Below are 21,188 nucleotides of genomic sequence, written 5' to 3' on the forward strand. Positions count from 1 at the left end.
GTGCCTGTGTGGCCACCATAAAGTATTCAGCCCTGGATGTGCTTCTGTCCCAATGGTCTGGGAAGCTTACATCTTGTGATCAAATGAATGGCCCCCATGGCCAAGTGCATTTATCAATAACTGACCCTGGATGGACCTGATATCATCAGGCAGGTTTAAAAATGATTTGGAATTATAATATAATATGGAAATATATTATTCCTATGGAAAAAACCTAAAGATTAAAACAGTTCTTAACCTATTCTAGATATGAAACAACAAAATTGAGCGGTAAATGAAAGCTCTCTTATTACACTGTACTGTGCAGGTATCTGGCATGGGTCTGGAGCGATGAAGAGCGGACTGGGTGCAGTGTCCCGCCCACAGGCAGTAGGTGGCGCTGTTCCTTAAGCCATGCCAGCCCGGCGCTGTGATTGCAGGCGGATGTATGTGTGAGCGCTCCTCTGCGCCTGGCAAGGGGGCGAGCGGCTGCTGAATGGTTCTGTACGGAGGAGTAGGAGGAGGCAGCTGAGGAGTAGGCAGAGCTGAGAGCACCGTGCTGCCGGCTATCTCCAAGGCTCAGCTGGGCTTCCTTTATCCCTTACTGCTTGGCACCAGCAGCGGCTCCTGGGAGGGAATCTACTCGGCTGCCCTTCCCTGACATTCTGGCTTTGGCTTCTTCCTTGGCTGCTATCGCTCTCTCTCTGCCCGGGCTGGGAGCCTAAATGTGCGGACATGGCAGGGGCACAACCAGGGGTCCATGCTCTGCAGCTCAAACGGGTCTGCGTGTCTGACAACATGAAGAAAGGAACCAAGTGCATGAAATGGGATGATGTAAGTACCTTGTGGCACCTTGCTGCCCCCATGCCCAGGGTGCCCTAGGCTCCATGCTGATTGTGTAGGAACTCTCATTGGCATGGCAGCTGGCATTGCTTATGTGCCATGTGATTCCTGCCATTCCATCCCTGGCATAGGGACTGATAGGGTTCCACTGAGCCATGGGAGAAGCACCTCACTGACAGATGGTGTCAGCATGCAAAGGGCAGTGACATATGGGAGTGACTGGGCCACCAGGGGACTGTACGTATCGGGTAACTGACAGTTAAATGGCACTAGCACATGGCCAGCAGCGGAGCAGCCGTGGGACAGAGTGGTGCAGTGCCGGCTGGGCACAAGGGGTTACATGGACTGGTGAATGGCATGTCACAAAGCAGCAGGATATTCAGTGGCACATCCTGGGGAGTGACATTCCCTCAGCCCACACTGAGCAGAGGCAGCACTGACAGTGTCAGGGAGTAAAGAGCTTGGATTTGTCTGTGCCAGGCTCGCTGTGGGCTCAGAATACTGGCAGACCCTTGGGAACTAACATGCTGGGGTCCCTGCAGTGCCCTTACTGACAGATCCACAGGTCCAAGTACCAAACTCTATCATAGATTTAGTATTATGGTCTCTCTTTTGTGGCCAGAGGCAAAATAGCTTCAGTGAGGACTATTATCTCTATTAATAACCAACTTGCACTTCTTAATTTCTTAATTAACTACAGCTCCAAGCATCTTATACCAGTTGCTCTGTGGGTCATGGGGTAGTGTCCGGCTTGTGACCTCCCCCAAAGGCAGGGCCCTTTAAACCTACCCAAGATTTCTGTAAATCAGGGGGCCGGAAATCTTGATGCTATGTGGCCTGGTAGCCGAGCCCTCTGGGGAAGCTCAGGGGAGAAGTGGCACAGATACTGGCATCTTCCCTTGCTTAGGCTGGTGCCTGGCAGGCTGCCTCATGGACTAAACCTGGTACAAAGTTAAGTCTGGGCTGCTCTGAATTTAAGTTCACAGCCAGTAAATTTAATGGTTGGGGGCTCAGTCCTGGTATGGAAGGATATGTATGTGTGCAGTTGTGGTTGGGGCTAGTTTAATAGCAACATACAATCTTCTATCTGTCTATCTATCTGTCAATCTTTCTATATTTCAATCATATGTCTATCATTTCTATCTATCTGTCTATCTATCATCTATCAATGTATCTATTGTCTATCTTCTATTTATTTATCTATCTGTCTATCCATCCATCTATCTGCCTGCCTGTCCCTTATATATATATATATATATATATATATATATACAGTTTTCTCCTAGTATCCTCAAATCTACTTATTATCCTTATTGTTGTTGGCACTTCATCAATAGAAGCCTATAATCATTTATGTTATCAGTCTGTCCGTCATTTATCTCTATAACATGTCCAGTCATATATCTGTCATCTGTTATCAGGGTCAGCACTTCTAGCGCTGCGTATACACAAGTAGATGGATGTCTACTCTGATGTTATAAATGTCAGAACATACAATCTATATATCTTTCATCTATCTATCTGTCCATCTATCTGTCTATCCTTGTTTAAGTCAATGCACATAAATACATAGCTATATTCACAAAGTCAGTGAGGAAGGGACAGGAATGGTGTAATTACACATGGGTGAGACTGGCACCGCACAGGTATATACATTAGACAAATGAAATATCGTTACACTCAGATATATATACTGGTGCTGAACCATCATTTCGGTTGTAGGAGGTGGGCTGCACCATATATGAATTGCACCATCTATTGCAAACACAGGCAGCACTTCAGCACTGTTGCAGAATTACAGCACTTAATATCTTCCTGTCAAATGGGAAGAGGTGGCTGTGGGAGTTGTAGTTCTGCCACAGATTGCCCACTGAAGCTTGCCCGCCCCAATCTAATCCATTGTCATTTACTTGGCAGTGAGCTTCTGTTATCAGAAACAAGAGGGCTGTTGTTATTTAGTACATAAGTACTGGCCCATGCGATCAGGTAGTAGTCTTCAACCTAACAGCACCTCTGTCTTCATATATATATATATATATTTCAGCAAATATACCCAGAGCTATGCAAGTAGAAATAGACAGACAATCATACTGTGATATGGTGTGCCTTAGATATAACCATGGAGAGCTGCATCTATTTATCTATCTATCTATTTATCTATCTTTGTATCTATCTGTCTATCTATCTATCATGTATCTATCTACCAATCAGGGTACCAACAGGCTTGACTCCCCCTAGCCCCTGTCACTGTAACTGTAACAATGGAGTTCAGTAATTGATCTGAAAGGTGCTTGTGAGTTACAGCAAGTTCAAATAGAAGTTGAATGTGTGTCAGGCTTATTTAAAGATACAGGCACTGGTTGCTTTGACTGGACTGGGCACCTGAGACTGATAGACAGAGGGGTAAGAGGGTCCCTCAGTATTACAGTGCAGGTGTCATTCCCATAGAGGCAGGTGTCATTTCCATAGATGATGCTGGGAACTGTAGTTATACAACACTATGGATAAGCAGAGATGGCAAATTAATGTTTACAGTCAAACATTCTCTTTTTAGTGTTCCGAGTGGGCACTCCAATTGGACTTCCAGGCCCTGTTTTCCAAGTTGTGTTACTAAGTGTGGCGGTAGAGTAAATAGTGAATTGGTAACAGTTAAATATTTCCATCTCTTATCAGTGTGTGCGATAGTGTGTGCTGCGCTGCTGCCAGGCACATGATTATGCCTTTGACTGTTGGCTGTTTTATTCTTGTGACTTTCTACTACCATGGCGGAACCTCCAATGGGCGGTGTGTGTGGCCCCCGAGCTGCATCTCCTTAGTCGTCGCTACAAAGCGGCACTTAACAGGTGCCATGGGAAGAGCACTGCGTCACTGCCTGAGCTTGGGGCTGAGGCGAATTCAGAACTCACAGTTTTGTGCTGACAGGCAATGCTGTTACTGTAAGGCTTATAACCTTCAGGCAGATTTGTTGCTGCTACTTGTAGCTGGCTGCAACTAGAGCTAAAGGGGATGTGAACCCCAACATAACTGTGCATAATGACAGAAATAGCATCCCAAAGCAAGTTTCCAATATACATTCCCTTACACATTTTCAGCAAATTAACTGCAAATTAAGTAACTGCATTTGAAAGCAGTATCTGTCTGTTTCTGCACTGCTGGTTCTGTCTCTGGAAACAAAGTAGCAGAAGTCAACCTTCTCCTTCAAAAGTCAGAACGCCCAGAGCTGACAACAAAAATGGACACACAGACACTGCTTTTATGGCTATAGAATTCCCATTTTTATAGTTTTTGAATTATTTGCCTTTCTCTTCTAACTCTTTCCAGCTAGTCGGGTTCGGGACGCTGACCCCTTTAGCCTAAAACCTATTGCTCTGTGAGACTACAATTGTACACTTTTTTATTACTTATCGTTATAATCAGGACATCTCCTTTTTATTTTATTGCCTCTCATTAAATCCAGTGCCTGGTTGCTAGGTTAAATTGATCCCTAGCAACCAGATAGCCGCTGAAATTCCAAACTAGAGTTCAGCTGAACAAGAAGCAAAATAATTCAAAAACCATAAAAACTATAAAATTAGGACCAATTTCAAATTGTCTCAAAATATCAGTATGTGCATCATACTAAAGGTTAATATAAAAGTAAATAATCCCTTTAAAACCATTGAACATTGGTAATGAATATATATACATTTATACATATGCAATGTCTTTCATTAGGAAAATTGTTTACATTCCCTTTTATATGCCGAGGTCTGAAAGGGCAGTTTGGCTGATTTTGACCATACTGCCCCTCTTTCTGGCCATGCAGGCCACTTGGGGGGCAGTTCTAACAGACCATCATGTGATGGGGGTACCAGTGAATACCCACCTTTATTCCTTGCACAGCCCTCACTTCACGTTACATGAGTGCCCTTTACGTCCCCAACAGTTAAGACATGCACAGGGCAAGTTATTGTTTTCTATTATCCAATGAACTGATTATATTATTGCCCCCCACCCTGAGTAATTTCTCCATCTTCCCCAACGTATTTGTGCCTTCAGTCCCGGGTTAATCATAAATGGAGTTCACTTCCTGTTTATAAGTGTGAAAAAGGCAATAATTGCTCATTCGTTTGGCACATTAAGCCGTGGGAATGTTTGCCTGTTTATAAAGTGCTGAATGTTTAGTCGGGCAAATGAGGAGACAGGTATTTACACTCCTCTGATGCTCATGACAGATAGCATGCCAGTTATTTACTATGGTGCAGCACAAGTGTCGGAATGCTGAGGGGCACATAACTGTAACTTGTAGCGCGCCGTACACTTAACACTTGCACCATAACCTCAGCCTGCTGTCCCCTGCTGCTCCTCCCTTGTATGTGATGCCCCGCTCGCCCTGGCCATGTGTCGCCCAATGGTGCCCAGCTTGTCCTGGCCATGTGTCGCCCAATGGTGCCCAGCTTGTCCTGGCCATGTGTCACCCAATGGTGCCCAGCTTGTCCTGGCCATGTGCCCCCAATGGTGCCCAGCTTGTCCTGGCCATGTGTCGCCCAATGGTGTCCAGCTTGTCCTGGCCATGTGTTGCCCAATGGTGCCCAGCTTGTCCTGGCCATGTGTCGCCCAATGGTGCCCAGCTTGTCCTGGCCATGTGTCCCAATGGTGCCCAGCTTGTCCTGGCCATGTGTCGCCCAATGGTGCCCAGCTTGTCCTGGCCATGTGTCGCCCAATAGTGCCCAGCTTGTCCTGGCCATGTGTCACCCAATGGTGCCCAGCTTGTCCTGGCCATGTGTCGCCCAATGGTGCCCAGCTTGTCCTGGCCATGTGTCGCCCAATGGTGCCCAGCTTGTCCTGGCCATGTGCAGCAATGGAGCCCAGCTTGTCCTGGCCATGTGCCCCCAATGATGCCCAGCTTGTCCTGGCCATGTGTCGCCCAATGTTGCCCAGCTTGTCCTGGCCATGTGCCCCAATGGTGCCCAGCTTGTCCTGGCCATGTGCCCCAATGGTGACCAGCTTGTCCTGGCCATGTGCCCCCAATGGTGCCCAGCTTGTCCTGGCCATGTGCCCCAATGGTGCTCATCTTGTCCTGGCAATGTGCCCCAATGGTGCCCAGCTTGTCCTGGCCATGTGCCCCAATGATGCCCAGCTTGTCCTGTCCATGTGCCCCAATGGTGCCCAGCTTGTCCTGACCATGTGCCCCAATGATGCCCAGCTTGTCCTGTCCATGTGCCCCAATGGTGCCCAGCTTGTCCTGGCCATGTGCCCCAATGATGCCCAGCTTGTCCTGTCCATGTGCCCCAATGGTGCCCAGCTTGTCCTGGCCATGTGCTGCCCCTTCTGCTTGCACCCACCAGCAAAGTGTACAGACACATCACTCTCTTGAGCGTGCCTTTGAGCTGCACCTCATTGCGCCCCCACTTTCCATTATAAATGAGAAATGAGTCCTTTGGAGTTGTGTGTAATTGCTATAGGTCACTGCCATCGTGCTTTTATTCCCATGAGAAATTTGTGGCATAAAGAACTCATCTGGATATTTACTAGTTAATTCTTGATTCTCTTTGCTTTTTATTGATGGCATTGACCCCTGTGGTCAGATTGTGCTCTTTGAATACTGAAAGGAAATTCTATGTATCTATTCTAGATGTAAAAACACAATATATGTTCCGTAAAGCTTTTATTGCTTATGCCTTGTCTGATAGAAACTTTCTTCTCAATGTACTGGTGGGCAAAGCAAGGTATTGTAATGGGATTTGATATTTCATTTGTAAGAGGATGGAAGCTCATATGAATAAACTCACGTTTGCAGGGGCTTCACATAGTAGAGCTGGGCCCCAGTTTGTTGCATGATCCCATAATTTATATAAAGGTTAATGAGACACCCCTGGCCCTTTAGCTGTCAGTTGGTGTTGTGGATTGGAATTAAAGGGGCAGTTCACGTTTAAGTTTTTAGTTTTTGTATTATTTGCTTCCCTCTTTTGCTTCCTTCCAGCTTTTGGATAGGGGTCACTTACCCCCAGCATCTAAAAACTATTGCTGTGAGGCTACCATTTTATTGTTATTGTTACTTTTTATTCCTTATCTTTCCATTCAGGCCCTCTCCTATTCATATTCCAGCCTCTCGTTCAAACCACTGCCTGATTGCTATGGTAAATAAGACCCTAGCAACCAGATAGCTGCTAAAATTCCAAACTGGGGAGCTGCTGAACAAAAAATGCTAAATAACTGAAAACCATAAAAATGAAGACCGGTTGCGGATTGTCTCAGTATATCGATGTCTACATCATACTAAAAGTTAATTTAAAGGTGAACTACCCCTTTTAACTGCAACCAAGGGGCTTCAGGTTGGGTATACAGGTATAGGACCCATTATCCAGAATGCTCGGGACCAAGGGTATTCCAGATAAGGGGTCTTTCCATAATTTGGATCTCCATACCTTAAGTCTACTAAAAAATCAATAAAACATTATTTAAACCCAATAGGATTGTTTTGCATCCAATGAGGATTATTTATATCTTAGTTGGGATCAATTACAAGGTACTGTTTTATTACTACAGAGAAAAAAAAAATCAAAATTCTGAATTATTTGATAAAATGGAGTCTATGGGAGATGGGCTTTACGTAATTCGGAGCTTTCTGGATAATGGGTTTTTACGGATAAGGGATCCCATACCTGTACTGTTACTTTAGTCATCTATGCCCCCCTGGTCAGTCGCTACTCTATCCACAGCTCTAGGTTTACTGAACAGTTATAGAAGAATGGATTAGATCCCTATAAACACAGTCTAACCTTTTAAGGCTACAAAACACATTGCAGGCTGTTTGTTGTCAGCCCAATGAATTCTGTTTGGTGAATTGCAACCTGGTAAACCAAGGGTAACTTTATTCCCCCCTGTGTGTATAGAGAAGGGAAGAGGTGGCCAAGAAATGGGCACAGAAAAAGATGTCTTGTCCCATTTGTTGCATTCAGTGTTCATGTGCAGTTCCTAATTTTATCCTGTGTGTATAACTATAAGGAACTTTATCACCCAGTGTGCCAGCCGGCAGGCCAGAGAGCATGAAGGCAAAGTAAACAGCTCTACAGTAGTAATAAAATATTGCATAAAAGCTTGGTAGAGTGTGTTTAGTTACAGACGGCTGAACAGCTGCTGAATCCGAAATAGGATTTAAGCAGGACATTTTGGGATTTCTTATAGATAGTCAGAATCTCAGCCGTAAAGCGCAAGATCACTGCTGCATTGTGAGAGATCTGAACTATTGCATTGCACTTCCCTGTGCCGCACAAAAGCGACCGGTGCTGTGCTTTTCAAAACTTTTGGTTTTAAACTGAAAGTTTACTTTGTACTAGATAGTTGCTTAGAATTACAATTTCTGAGGCAACATTTTATTATGGGGGTTGCATCCCCCCTTTAAGTTTGAGAAAGCAGCTGACAATAGTCTGTATTTGAGTTGCACTGCTTAAAAGCAAAAAGTGCAGCTGAGGAGTCCCTTTAAACCCTTTGTGGGAACTATAGTTATTAGCTCATCGTTGGCCCATATTCTCACTAAGTGACACATATTACAATTCCCTAAGGTCAGACATAGTCTGTAATTTTAATAGAAAGTATATTTGTCGTTCTGTGAGGCAAAGAGTTTGCTATCAGTGCCAGCAGCATATTCGGATCGCCAATACGATATTATTGTGACTAATATGATTTTTTCGTAAGCATTTTTCGTGATATTTGCGATCTTAAGAAATTTTAGTATCCAATCCGAATTTTTCCCATTCGGGATTCAAACTCGTGATTTCATGAATGTGCCCCTTAGTCTTGATATTCGACCAGAATTAAGCTCTCCCTGTGTTATTATTTGAATTGTTTTTCAAAAGATTACCAAGGCTGAGCCAAAATGTGGCCTGTGGGCCTGGTATATAAAAAGCTGTATAATTCATCCAGCACTAAAAACATTGTAAACTCCAGGGGAACAAGTGCACATCAACCAGAGAGCCTCCCTGCATGTTTCATTAACCCTTGCACCCTCAGAAATGCATCATCATGGAGTAATACCTTTATTAAATTATTTGTATCTGTTGCTAAAAACTGGTGCAATCGCAGAATCACCCTCTTTTGTCCCCCCCACACTTAAATGATTCTTGGAATTCTGCTGATTGACCTACTAAATCTTGTTGGAGTCTATAAATCTGAGGGCTCAGGTGCTGGCTGACATTTTCTCAGAATAGCACTGCAGATTTATAACACAAAGGAGCATAGGGTTTCCCTTATTATTATTCCGCAGTCGCCTCTTGGCAAGGAATAATGATCCGCCATTTGACAAAGATTGACCTTGTGTTTGTACAACTTCACTTTACTCAAAGGGAATGGTTCTAGTCAATAAAGAGCCCCAGTGCACAATTTCTTCTTCTTTCTGATGCAATGGATGTTCCCTGCACTCTCGGAACCATAATCTGATCAACAGGTGAAAAGCAAAATCATTATTAATCTTATCTGTACTAAAAACTCCACAAAAGATTAGATTTTCTCAGCCATTACATTTTTCGAGCTGACAAACAATGTCAGGACAAAGGTCTACAATGGAAAACAGATTCGTTTTTGGTTTGGATTCTTCCGTACGTGACTGTGGGCAGCAGTTTTCATTATTGGAGAGATGATATATAACACTGTATAAATCTGATCCTTCCACTTTATTTTTCTATAGAAATTCATCAAATAAAGTGGGCACAGAGAGTCTGCAAGGTTCAAATAAGTTTAAGAGCTGGTTCACCTCCAGTTTATGTTATAGCATGGCTATTTCCTTTCGCAACGTTTCAATTGGTCTTCATTTTTTTATTGACCCTGGCAGTCAAAACATTATGACTATGTAAGGCTATAATTTTATTGTTACTTTTTATTTCTTATTTTTCTATTTAGACCCTCCTATATTCTTATTCCAGTATTTCTTTCAAACCACTTCCTGGTTGTTAGGTTGAATTGGACCCTAGCAACCAGATAGCTGCTGAAATTCCAAACTGGAGAGCTGAACAAATAAATAATAAATAAATTAAATGATTAAAAAACTGCAAATAATAAACAATAAAGACCAATTGCAAATTGGCTCAGAATATCATTATCTACATCACAGACTCACAGACCAATGAATAATCATAGCAGGGCCCTCTTCTTACTACACCCATATCCTTTGCATGTGCATGTAGTATTGGGACTGGACCCCTTTCTTTCTTCTTAAAGATCCATTATATTGGGCCCAGCTGCTAGTCACAAACCCTGTAACTCTGTGCAAAAACTAGTGCAATTCATGAAAAGAGTTTTTTTACCCTATGTTTCCCTTATGCCATAGACAAAAGTAGAAGTGCCTCAGTCAAGATCGTCATCAGGTCTGAGTCTGCTGTCTATACTGCTGCAGCTATCAATATATCTAAATAACCTGATTTTTGTTAAAACAAATCACCTAAACTGGTTTTGCAGCTGTTGAGTAATAAATGGACCTAATGATTCTTAGGATTTGTTCCCTTTAAAAAACTAACCAAAACATCCAACAGTTGGGAACAGAAAGTGTTGGCTGAAGACTTTCTTTGGTTTCCTCTAAACATAAAGGGGCCGATTCACGAAAGTGCGATAAAAATTATCGCACGCTTTTTTGCGTTAAATTTGTCGCGATAATTAGCGCACGATTCACCATAGTATTATCGCGTGCGATAAGTCGCCATTTTCGCATGCGGTATTTCTCGCGCTAGTTTTAACACATGTGTTAATTTCCGCGCTGAAAAGAATACGATTGCATGATTCACTATAACTTTTGCGCGCTAAATATCGCATTCGGCTATGCGAAAATTAACTCCTACTACAGGCAGGTGAAAAATTATAGAAAAGTACAGTAAATGAGTTTTTGGCAATAAAATATGGACTTACAGTGTTATTTATTCAAGTATGTGTCTTTTTACTCAATTTTACTAAAGTCTTGGCATGTATGGAATTTTGCTACTAATATACAGTACTATAGCAGTAAAAATTTAGTTGCCAAAATATACAGTACAATAATGGTAAAAATTTAGTCGCGATATTATACAGTACTATAGCGGTGGATATTTAGTCGCGATATTATACAGTACTATAGCGGTGGATATTTTGTCGCCAAAATATACAGTACTATAGCGGTGAATATATTGTCGCCAAAATATACAGTACTATAAAGGTAAATCTTTAGTCGCACAAAATACATTACTAGGTATAATAATTATAGAAAAGTACAGTAAATTAGCTTTTGCCAATAAAATATGGACTTTGCAGTGCTATTTATTCAAGTATGTGTTTCCCTAGAGTGACGCAGCCGCCAGTTTGCAGGGAAATGGTCATTTTTAATACAGTAATTTTACAAAAGTATTGGCGTGTATGGCTAACATGGCGTGCGTTCATTTGCGCAAATTTCACAAAAATTCACTGCGAATCCATGCCTGCCGAAACATTTCATCACTTGTAGCCGCATATAAATACAGTGGTGTGAAAAACTATTTGCCCCCTTCCTGATTTCTTATTCTTTTGCATGTTTGTCACACTTAAATGTTTCTGCTCATCAAAAACCGTTGACTATTAGTCAAAGATAACATAATTGAACACAAAATGCAGTTTTTAAATGAAGGTTTACGTTATTAAGGGAGAAAAAAAAATCTACATGGCCCTGTGTGAAAAAGTGATTGCCCCCCTTGTTAAAAAATAACTTAACTGTGGTTTATCAATTTCAATTTTCAATTTCAATATCAATTTCTGTAGTCACCCCCAGGCCTGATTACTGCCACACCTGTTTCAATCAAGAAATCACTTAAATAGGAGCTACCTGACACAGAGAAGTAGACCAAAAGCACCTCAAAAGCTAGACATCATGCCAAGATCCAAAGAAATTCAGGAACAAATGAGAACAAAAGTAATTGAGATCTATCAGTCTGGTAAAGGTTATAAAGCCATTTCTAAAGCTTTGGGACTCCAGCGAACCACAGTGAGAGCCATTATCCACAAATGGCAAAAACATGGAACAGTGGTGAACCTTCCCAGGAGTGGCCGGCCGACCAAAATTACCCCAACAGCGCAGAGACAACTCATCCGAGAGGCCACAAAAGACCTCAGAACAACATCTAAAGAACTGCAGGCCTCACTTGCCTCAATTAAGGTCAGTGTTCACTGCTCCACCATAAGAAAGAGACTGGGCAAAAACGGCCTGCAAGGCGCAAACCACTTTTAAGCAAAAAGAACATTATGGCTCGTCTCAATTTTGCTAAAAAACATCTCAATGATTGCCAAAACTTTTGGGAAAATACCTTGTGGACCGACGAGACAAAAGTTGAACTTTTTGGAAGGTGCGCGTAAAAGTAACACAGCATTTCAGAAAAAGAACATCATACCAACAGTAAAATATGGTGGCGGTAGTGTGATGGTCTGGGGTTGTTTTGCTGCTTCAGGACCTGGAAGGCTTGCTGTGATAGATGGAACCATGAATTCTACTGTCTACCAAAAAATCCTGAAGGAGAATGTCCGGCCATCTGTTCGTCAACTCAAGCTGAAGCGATCTTGGGTGCTGCAGCAGGACAATGACCCAAAACACACCAGCAAATCCACCTCAAAATGGCTGAAGAAAAACAAAATGAAGACTTTGGAGTGGCCTAGTCAAAGTCCTGACCTGAATCCTATTGAGATGTTGTGGCATGAACTTAAAAAGGCGGTTCATGCTAGAAAACCCTCAAATAAAGCTGAATTACAACAATTCTGCAAAGATGAGTGGGCCAAAATTCCTCCAGAGCGCTGTAAAAGACTCGTTGCAAGTTATCACAAACGCTTGATTGCAGTTATTGCTGCTTAGGGTGGCCCAACCAGTTATTAGGTTCAGGGGGCAATTACTTTTTCACACAGGGCCATGTAGGTTTGGATTTTTTTTCTCCCTAAATAATAAAAACCCTCATTTAAAAACTGCATTTTGTGTTTACTTGTGTTATCTTTGACTAATAGTCAAATGTGTTTGATGATTAGAAACATTTTGTGTGACAAACATGCAAAAGAATAAGAAATCAGGAAGGGGGCAAATAGTTTTTCACACCACTGTATATACAGGTATGGGATCCCTTATCCGGAAACCCGTTATCCAGAAAGCTCCGAATTACGGAAAGCCTGTCTCCCATAGACTCCATTTTAATCAAATAATTCAGAATTTTAAAACTGATTTCCTTTTTCTCTGTAATAATAAAACAGTACCTGTACTTGATCCCAATTAAGTTATAAATAATCCCTATTGGATGCAAAACAAGCCTATTGGGTTTATTCATGTTTTATTGATTTTTTAGTAGACTTATGGTATGCAGATCCAAATTACGTAAAGACCCCTTATCCGGAATCCCCTTGGTCCCGAGCATTCTGGATAATGGGTCCTATACCTGTATATATATTTATATATATATATATATATATATTTTTTTTTTTTTTTTTTTTATTGGTTTTTGGGCTTTTTTTTTTTGCAAATAAACATTTATACAGCACCTCTCTAGCACTCTGCTCTCCCAGGGCAAAATGTCGCCAGTTTTATGCTGCCGGTTGCGGAAAATACCACGCATGCTATTTATCGCGACAAACCTATCGCATAAAATACCGCGCGTAAAAAAGCGCAAGTATGCTTATAGTGAATCGTGCGAAAAGTCGCGAAAATTAAGACGCAATAAAATTTTTAGCGCTTGCTATAAATAGCGAACGTTTTATCGCACTTTAGTGAATCGGGCCCAAAGTCTTCCAGTTGGAGATCAAGAAAAAAACTGTCAGCCCTTCTATAAGAATACATTTGGTGGGGGCAGTGTTAATGGAGTCTTGGTCATAGAGGTATTGATTGGTTACTGTGTCTCGCAGTCCCCTGACTCTGTCCTGTCCAACTTATTAAATGTAGTGGATCAATTATTTCCCATATAGGACCGGATTTAGTTAAAATGACATCATACAATGAAGTCTATGGATATTAAAAACCCCCTGAAGGGCCACATCCAGCCCACTGGCCTCCAGTTGAACAGGCCTGTTCTATACTTACCCCCCCCCCCCCTTTGGTACATTAAATAAGGTTACAGCCTCTATAAATGGTGCCTGAATTTCAGTTGAACCTCTTTCGAAATTTGTAAAATCTCTTGTTTTAATTGAAAAAATAAAAAAAAAAAACCCTTCAGGCTTCTTACTGAGGTTTTGTCATGTTGTCACAAGTTATGAAACAATGCGTTCTAACAATAAAGCCTACTCTACACTCCTGCAGACAAAAGCAGCCATATACACAGTGGCTGCACAAGGATCCAACACCTGTGCTCTGATAGCTCCAAGCCCATTCCATTGCAACAAAAAGCCTTAACAACCTGCACAATGAGCTGATTGCTTTTAAAGCGGCAAAATCACCTCTCAGCATTATAGGATAAAGCACCCTTTTTGCAAGATCGTAAGGAAAAGGGAGGTAGGAAAATTAAAGGGGCACTGCGTGTCGTAAATTTTAGTAGTAGAGTTCTGAGACAATTTATAACTGAACTTCATGTAGTAACCCTGGGGAGGTCATCCTTGTCCCCCCTGAGCTGCACTAGTGCACCCCCCCTACACTGGCCTGTTTTGTTACCTCAGTAGGGCAACTCGATTGGTGAGTGCCATCTTATGCCACTTTGTATTTACAGGCACTGAAGATATGGCTAAAGCCAATCCAAACATGGTTTCATATGTGATTTCTCAATGTCCGGACACTTACAAGATTAGGCGGCATATAGGCACCCACCAAACCCATTGCACTATTTTGATTTTTCTCAACAGGTAATGAAAACCGATATGAGAGAGAAAGGGAGGGAGAACACTGGGGTGGTTTGGGAGGGGAAAGAAGGAGGCTCTTTTTCTTGCAATTTTAATCTGGTTGCTAAGACTAATTATAAAATTAATAATGAAAACCAATAGAAAGGTTGGATAAAATAGGCCCATCTATAACAAGTTTTTAGGCACCCCAAGTGATTCTGGTCATTTACCTGTTAATTCTGGCCACTGTTTAAGGAGCACTGTGCCACAATCTTCTTTTTCGGGCATCCTCCTTAGGTAAAGAGGGCGCATGTGCAGAATTAGGGGTGCCGCCCATTTGGTTTTGCTCGGTTTTTCAAGGGGACGCCTAGTTCAAAACAGGAAAATTATTATAATTACTGGGGGTGCCTAACCTTTCCTTCTACTTTAAAAGTCACTGAAGATCCATACATCTAAAAAATTCAGGGGTGGGGTTCACCTCTTGACTTTTCCAGTGGACAAATACAAAGGGCGAATATAAAATCGAGATATTGGAGGCACTAAATTAGTGAGCTTGTTATTTTCGGACAATGTAAAATCGTTCACGGTCATTTCATGCCATAATTTGGCTGCCATTTCTATTTGTAAATATGAATGGAATTTACAGTGTAACTGACACTTAAGGGATCTCGCGTCACGATGCGCTGAGCAGTAAAATAAATAGCACTCAGAGATTTCCTTAATTGCTTCTGGCTAATAAGCACGCAAAATTTTTATAAGGCATTAAATACATCTAGAGAGCAGTTTTTCCTGATGTCAAAGTGTTTTGTCATTCAGTCGGTGTAATAATTTGCAAAACCGCTGCCATCAATAATATACTGTCATGGCGTATAAATATTGGCGCTTTTGTACTTTTAATAATCAAAGATTTCGTACAGAATATTGTTGTAAATAACTATACAAAGATGGAAAAAAGTACTAAATCTTGCTTATTTAATTCAATCATCCCAACACGAGATCCTTTGTGACAATACACCTGATGGATTGAGACAAACTTTGGAGAAGTTAGACAAGGAGACAATTTACACTTAAGTAAATGTACCACATTGAAATGTAGAGAACTGTTTGATGAGGTGAGACAGAAAAGAAAACATGGACAATCAGAAGGCTACAAGGTCTTCTTCACAGGCCATAGTGTTCTTCAGCCCTCCCTGACAGAATCTTATGAAGAAGTTTGAGGGTTAGAATAACCTCTCTGGACAGGGATAAGAGCAAAATTGATCAAACAATCCAGAGAAGAATTGGTAAAACTGTCCTATTAAAATCTTTATCAGCTGTCAGATTTAAGCTAACCTTCAGGCATAGGGTACAGCCATTTTAACTCACACCATCCGTCATCAACTCAATGAATTTGGCATTTCATGGTAAAACTAACAGAGAAATATAAAAAGTATGACTGGAGTTCACCAAAATATATCGGAACAAGCCAAAATCCTTCTGGAAAAATGTCTTGAAGAGATGAACCAAAATTTGAGCTTTTTGGTAAAGCACAACTTCCCTTTGTTTACAGGAAGATACATAAAACCTTTGAACAAAAGAACACTATTCCTAAAGTGGAACATGGGGCATGTTCGGGTAGCTGTACTGCCCCTGGAATTGGGCTCCTTGTGTCATTGTGCATGGCATAATAAAATCAGGAGGTTACCAAGCCATTTTGGAGTGCAATATTGAACCCATGGTCTCTGTGGCAGATCATGGGTATTCCACAAGCACAGGGGTCCCCAACCTTTCTTACTCGTGAGCCACAGTCAAATGTAAAAAGACTTGGAGAGCAACACAAGCACCATAAAAGTTCATGGAGGAGCCAAATAAGGGCTAAGATTGGCTATTAGGCAGCCTCTATGCACACTATCATCTTACAGGGGCTTTATTTGGTAGGAAATCTTGTTTCTATTCAACCAAAACTTGCCCCCAAGTCAGGAATTCAAAAATAACTCCCTGGTTTGGGGGCACTGAGAGCAACATCCAAGGGGTTGGGGAGCAACATGTTGCCCCCGAGCCACTGGTTGGGGATCACTGCACAAGCACAATGACCCAAGTACACTTCAACAAGCACCTAGGAATGGGTAAAGACAAAACACTGGACACTCAGTTCTAAAATGGTCCACACTTGCAATATTGCAAAGAAAAGTCCATTACTGCATCATTGTAGGGCAGATTTAACTCCCAGATGTGCCTAGGGTTATTTCTTCTGCACAAGATTTTTTTCTGTTGTCAGCCCCTTTGATTTCTGTCTGTTAAAACTCTTTCTGACCGTAATGCAAAATTGTTTATGTGAACTTGAAGCTGTGAGGAGATGATCCTTGGATTAAGGCAGCAAGGACATTTGGCTCATATTTTTCCACATAATTGTTTTGGGACTTTCTATGACTAAACTGTTTTTCCTAGATCTTCTATCAGGTGCTGAGTTTACTAGAAATATAAGTACTTTCATTTCTATAATTGTACATAAAATATTACACAATTAACACAATTGTATAAATTATAAAAGCACCAGACCATGGGCAATTGATCATGTAAATGCAGAGGGAAACATTCAAGCACTCCGCCAGGGTTTTTACCATGGATCAAAGTTTTTCCCCTTTATGACCGCAGGGCAAATCGATTGGAAGGAAAATGGCCGATTGTCTTTGCCACAACACAAACCTTTAGCAGCTGCTAAAATATTTGTGGCAACTACAGAAGTCGTTGAAGGCATTCTGTGGGCAGCTATTGAGTTTGTTCTGGCACCGCTAACTGCATATTTTAGAAGAGGAGTCAGACAGAAACACGTTGAGTCATAGTCACAAAAATGGGCATGGTCATAAATTTTTCCATTCCACCACACCAATACTGTGCCTAGAACCAATCATAGACTGGGCTCCAAAATAGGCCCTGGCATTTCAAGTACACAGAGACCCAAACAGCCCCCTTAGCCCAATAAATGGTGACTGTCTATGGCATATTACAGAAGCCTTTCTGGCATTTACCAGAATATACAGATTGCCAATCTGGGCCTGCCTGGAACTGACTGCAATGAAATATTATCCAGGAGGTTTATAGAGGTTCATAGCTATCCATTACAGCACATCAGGATCTCTCCTCTACACTTCACTGGTTTTTATTGGATTTTTTTTACTACTTTATTTAACCTGAGTTAAATTAAGCTTATTTATTTATTTTTACCTAAACACATGTCAGTGATGACCTTATTTACAGTTTCCCTGGAAACAGGCGAGATGTGAAGCATTTGTACAATCTGTTTCTGTTTAGCACAGATATGGATTTCTTCCAGCGCCCAAGCTGTCTTGCATTTTCTACGGAAGAGTTTGATTGCTATAGAAATCATTGCATAAACTCCCTGGCATTTATTGTAGTGATCTGTGCCGCTGCCAACGTTGTCTTTACACATAAATGGAGCAATGTGAGAAAAAAGGGGTTTTGTGCTGGAAAGATAGACATCTGGGAAATGCCATGGTGCTTGGAGCTTGGGCATCTGGGAAATGTCATGGTGCTTGGAGCTTGGGCATCTGGGAAATGCCATGGTGCTTGGAGCTTGGGCATCTGGGAAATGCCATGGTGCTTGGAGCTTGGGCATCTGGGAAATGCCATGGTGCTTGGAGCTTGGGCATCTGGGAAATGCCATGGTTCTTGGAGCTTGGGCATCTGGGAAATGCTATGGTGCTTGGAGCTTGGGCATCTGGGAAATGCCATTGTGCTTGGAGCGCAGCATTACAATTATTACTGGGGTAAGGAAGCTGTGTGATAATTGTTTTTATTGTCTCTCCCACTAGGTCCATTTTGTTATATGGGGGTGGGGGTGGCAGTAATGAGTCAGCTCAGCCAATCATGAATCAGGAGTATGAAGCTAGATAATGGCCCATTACTTGTTCTTAGGGTATGTGTCCCCCCCACAGAGGAGGGAAATTAATATAAAACTAAGAAATGTCGCCCCCCTACTTGAGGGAAAGGTCCACCATTAGCGTTTCCACCTTTTCTGGAAAAAAATACCTTTCTATATTTTTAACCCTCTTCCCTACTGATACCATTGGCACCAAGCATACATTTTAACAGCCCGGTGGCAACCCTACCCACCAGTGACCAGATTCAGTGTATGTATAGGTTAGAAGCTAAATCCCTGACCCACTGTTCTGCATTGCAATGCAATGGATCCCACATTCAAACTCTTATTTGACACGTAACTGTGGTGTGGGGTTTGGTGGGTTTGTGCCTTTAAACACCATAATCCATCCACTTCCATCCCCAACATGGCTGTATCCCGGAGTTATGTTGGGGGACAGGACACCCACATGCCCTCGTCCTCTGACTGGTTCTGTCGGAGTCAGAATGAAATGTCCCAACAAAAGTTTATGTGCCACTTATAATTTAAAAATTATAAGTAAAAATATAAAACCCTCTCTGCTTCTTATTTTTTATTTTTATAAATCTTGTCAGCATTGGAAGTTGTGATTCAGTGTACAGATTGGAGTAAGAGAAGATCTTAATAAAGGCATAATGTTATTGTATGTGTTGCAATAGCCAAAACCAATTATGTCCAAATGTAACTTTTACTGTGTGCATTTTATATCTAGTTTTAGTACCATACTTTGTTTGATTTTTACCTTTTATTCTTTTTATAATAAATGTATATATATATGTATGTATACATACACCATGTATAATGTATAAAGCCATAGAGCCATGAATATCCTATTCTTATAAATGGTACTGATTGGTAGTGATGTTATCAGTTATAATCAGCGCTTATTGATGTAATTTTTGTCACATGACTCACTGACATTTTGTATTATTATAATAAATAATGTGCCCTCTGTTGTAAAATATGAGAATATTAGATGTCACCTCAGAGTTTCATGAGCTGTATAGAAGCATATGATCATGGAACACCTCAGTGACTTATATGTACTGGTAGTTTACAATAGGGGTAAATTATAACCCCCCAATATATATATTGTCTGTAACCTGCTGGTCCCTATCACATTAGCTTACACTGTGTTATTATTTACATGTTGTTATTTTTCTTTTCTAGGACTCCACTCTCGTCTATCCAATCATTCTTAAAATGGATCCTAATGGATTTTTCCTTTACTGGACCGATCAGAATAAGGTAAAAATTTATTTGCTGAAGTGGGATATATTCCTAGCGCCTACACTTGTCCACTTATGGTATTTACTTCCTAAAGTTTTGCATGTTTGTATAATAAATGTATATATGGCTGGTCTATTGAGTAGAAAGTAAAACCAGATTCAGAGTTTGCTCCAGTTCTAGTAACCCATAGCAACTAACTGGAGTTGAGCATTCACTGGTCTACTGTTTAAAAGGAAACCTCTGGTTGCCATGATTTGCTAGGCCCAGAGCAACTTTTGTGCCTGTTGTTACATTGACTTTTGTTGTTTGAATGTGGGGGGATTCACCTCAACCCAATCCAGATGTTGTCAAACTGTAACTATCAGCCAAAGGCTGTTTGGGTTTCAGTTCTTATAGATATGTAATATGTGCCCTTTGCTCAGTACGTACATCCTTTCAGTCAGTACTTCCCGAATCATTTAATCTCTTATTAATTCCGTTCGCTCTTCCATCTGCCTTTGCCGGCATTTAATTTATTCATTAACAAATGGTCGCCAGGCCTTCTCAGTGCATGACTGGGGATGTTTTATTACAGTGGATTGCCGTGTTTGCCAACGCACGCTGTGTTACAATATGGCTGGTACGTAGGTGTTGCTTCAACCGCGCTGAACGATGGCATTTGATTTTCCCATACACCGGGTTTCAGGCTGAGCCTAAACATTTGAGAGCTGCATTGTGTTCCGGTGGCTGTAATGAGTGGCATAAGCACAGGCACAGCTAAAATATCAGCGTAATAATTCGCTATTTATGTAAGCAAGTGTGTTTGTTCCACCAGTTCTTACCAGTTTACATTATTATTTTTATCTTGGCTTTATATACTCTTCAGTGTTGTATGTCTGTGTTAAAGTGGAAATATGTTCTGTAAGCGGGGTCCTTTCTGCCGACTCCCCAACAGACATGAATATGAATATAGGACAGAGCTGTATGCAAAGGGCATGCAGTTCTACATGTATGTGGATGTGGCCATGTTGGTTTGTCAACTGAAAAGTCTCTAGAAACAGCAGCTTATTTTGGTGAATATTAGTTGTCATGTTTGTAAATAGAAAAGAAGTCAATCTTGTCTTTGTTGAAGGAGCCAATATTATATCATAATACTGTGACAGCAGCTTGATATACAGAGAAGGGTTATTCTGAGTGCCCAAAAGCTTAAGGCTAATGTACCATGGGAAGATTTAGTCACTGCGATTTTTAAAAAATGAGTTCCAGCGACAAGTCGCTTGTCTTTTCCTAACAAGCATGGATGAGTTCAGAATATCCAGGCTATTGTGATACTAATATCTACAGTTAGAATTAGTGGTTGTATATATATAGTTTATGTATGTGAGTGTATAGATTGGTAAGTATAGGTTGTGTGCTGGGTTTACTCGGATGGGTTGAACTTGATGGACTCTGGTTTTTTTTCAACCCTTTGTAACTATGTGACTAGAGATTTGAACAACGGAGCAATTCT

At 41.4% G+C, this 21,188-nt stretch overlaps 1 protein-coding gene across 2 annotated transcripts in view; it reads left to right on the top strand.

The window, feature by feature from the left end:
- The first annotated feature begins 456 nt into the window (after positions 1 to 456).
- Positions 457 to 21,188, top strand: part of plcb1 (phospholipase C beta 1) — a 352,974-nt gene continuing 332,242 nt past the window's right edge. Inside the window, exons 1-2 of one of the 2 annotated variants that reach the window (XM_031901827.1) lie at positions 457 to 813; positions 19,640 to 19,717. In XM_031901827.1, coding sequence (XP_031757687.1) covers positions 715 to 813; positions 19,640 to 19,717 — 177 coding nt within the window. In that variant the 5' untranslated portion in view covers positions 457 to 714. The remainder of the gene's footprint in view (positions 814 to 19,639; positions 19,718 to 21,188) is intronic. The other variant, NM_001079464.2, reaches the window with a different exon arrangement.

The sequence above is a fragment of the Xenopus tropicalis genome, chromosome 5 (genome assembly GCF_000004195.4).
Source record: "Xenopus tropicalis strain Nigerian chromosome 5, UCB_Xtro_10.0, whole genome shotgun sequence".
Classification (NCBI taxonomy): Eukaryota; Metazoa; Chordata; class Amphibia; order Anura; family Pipidae; genus Xenopus; species Xenopus tropicalis.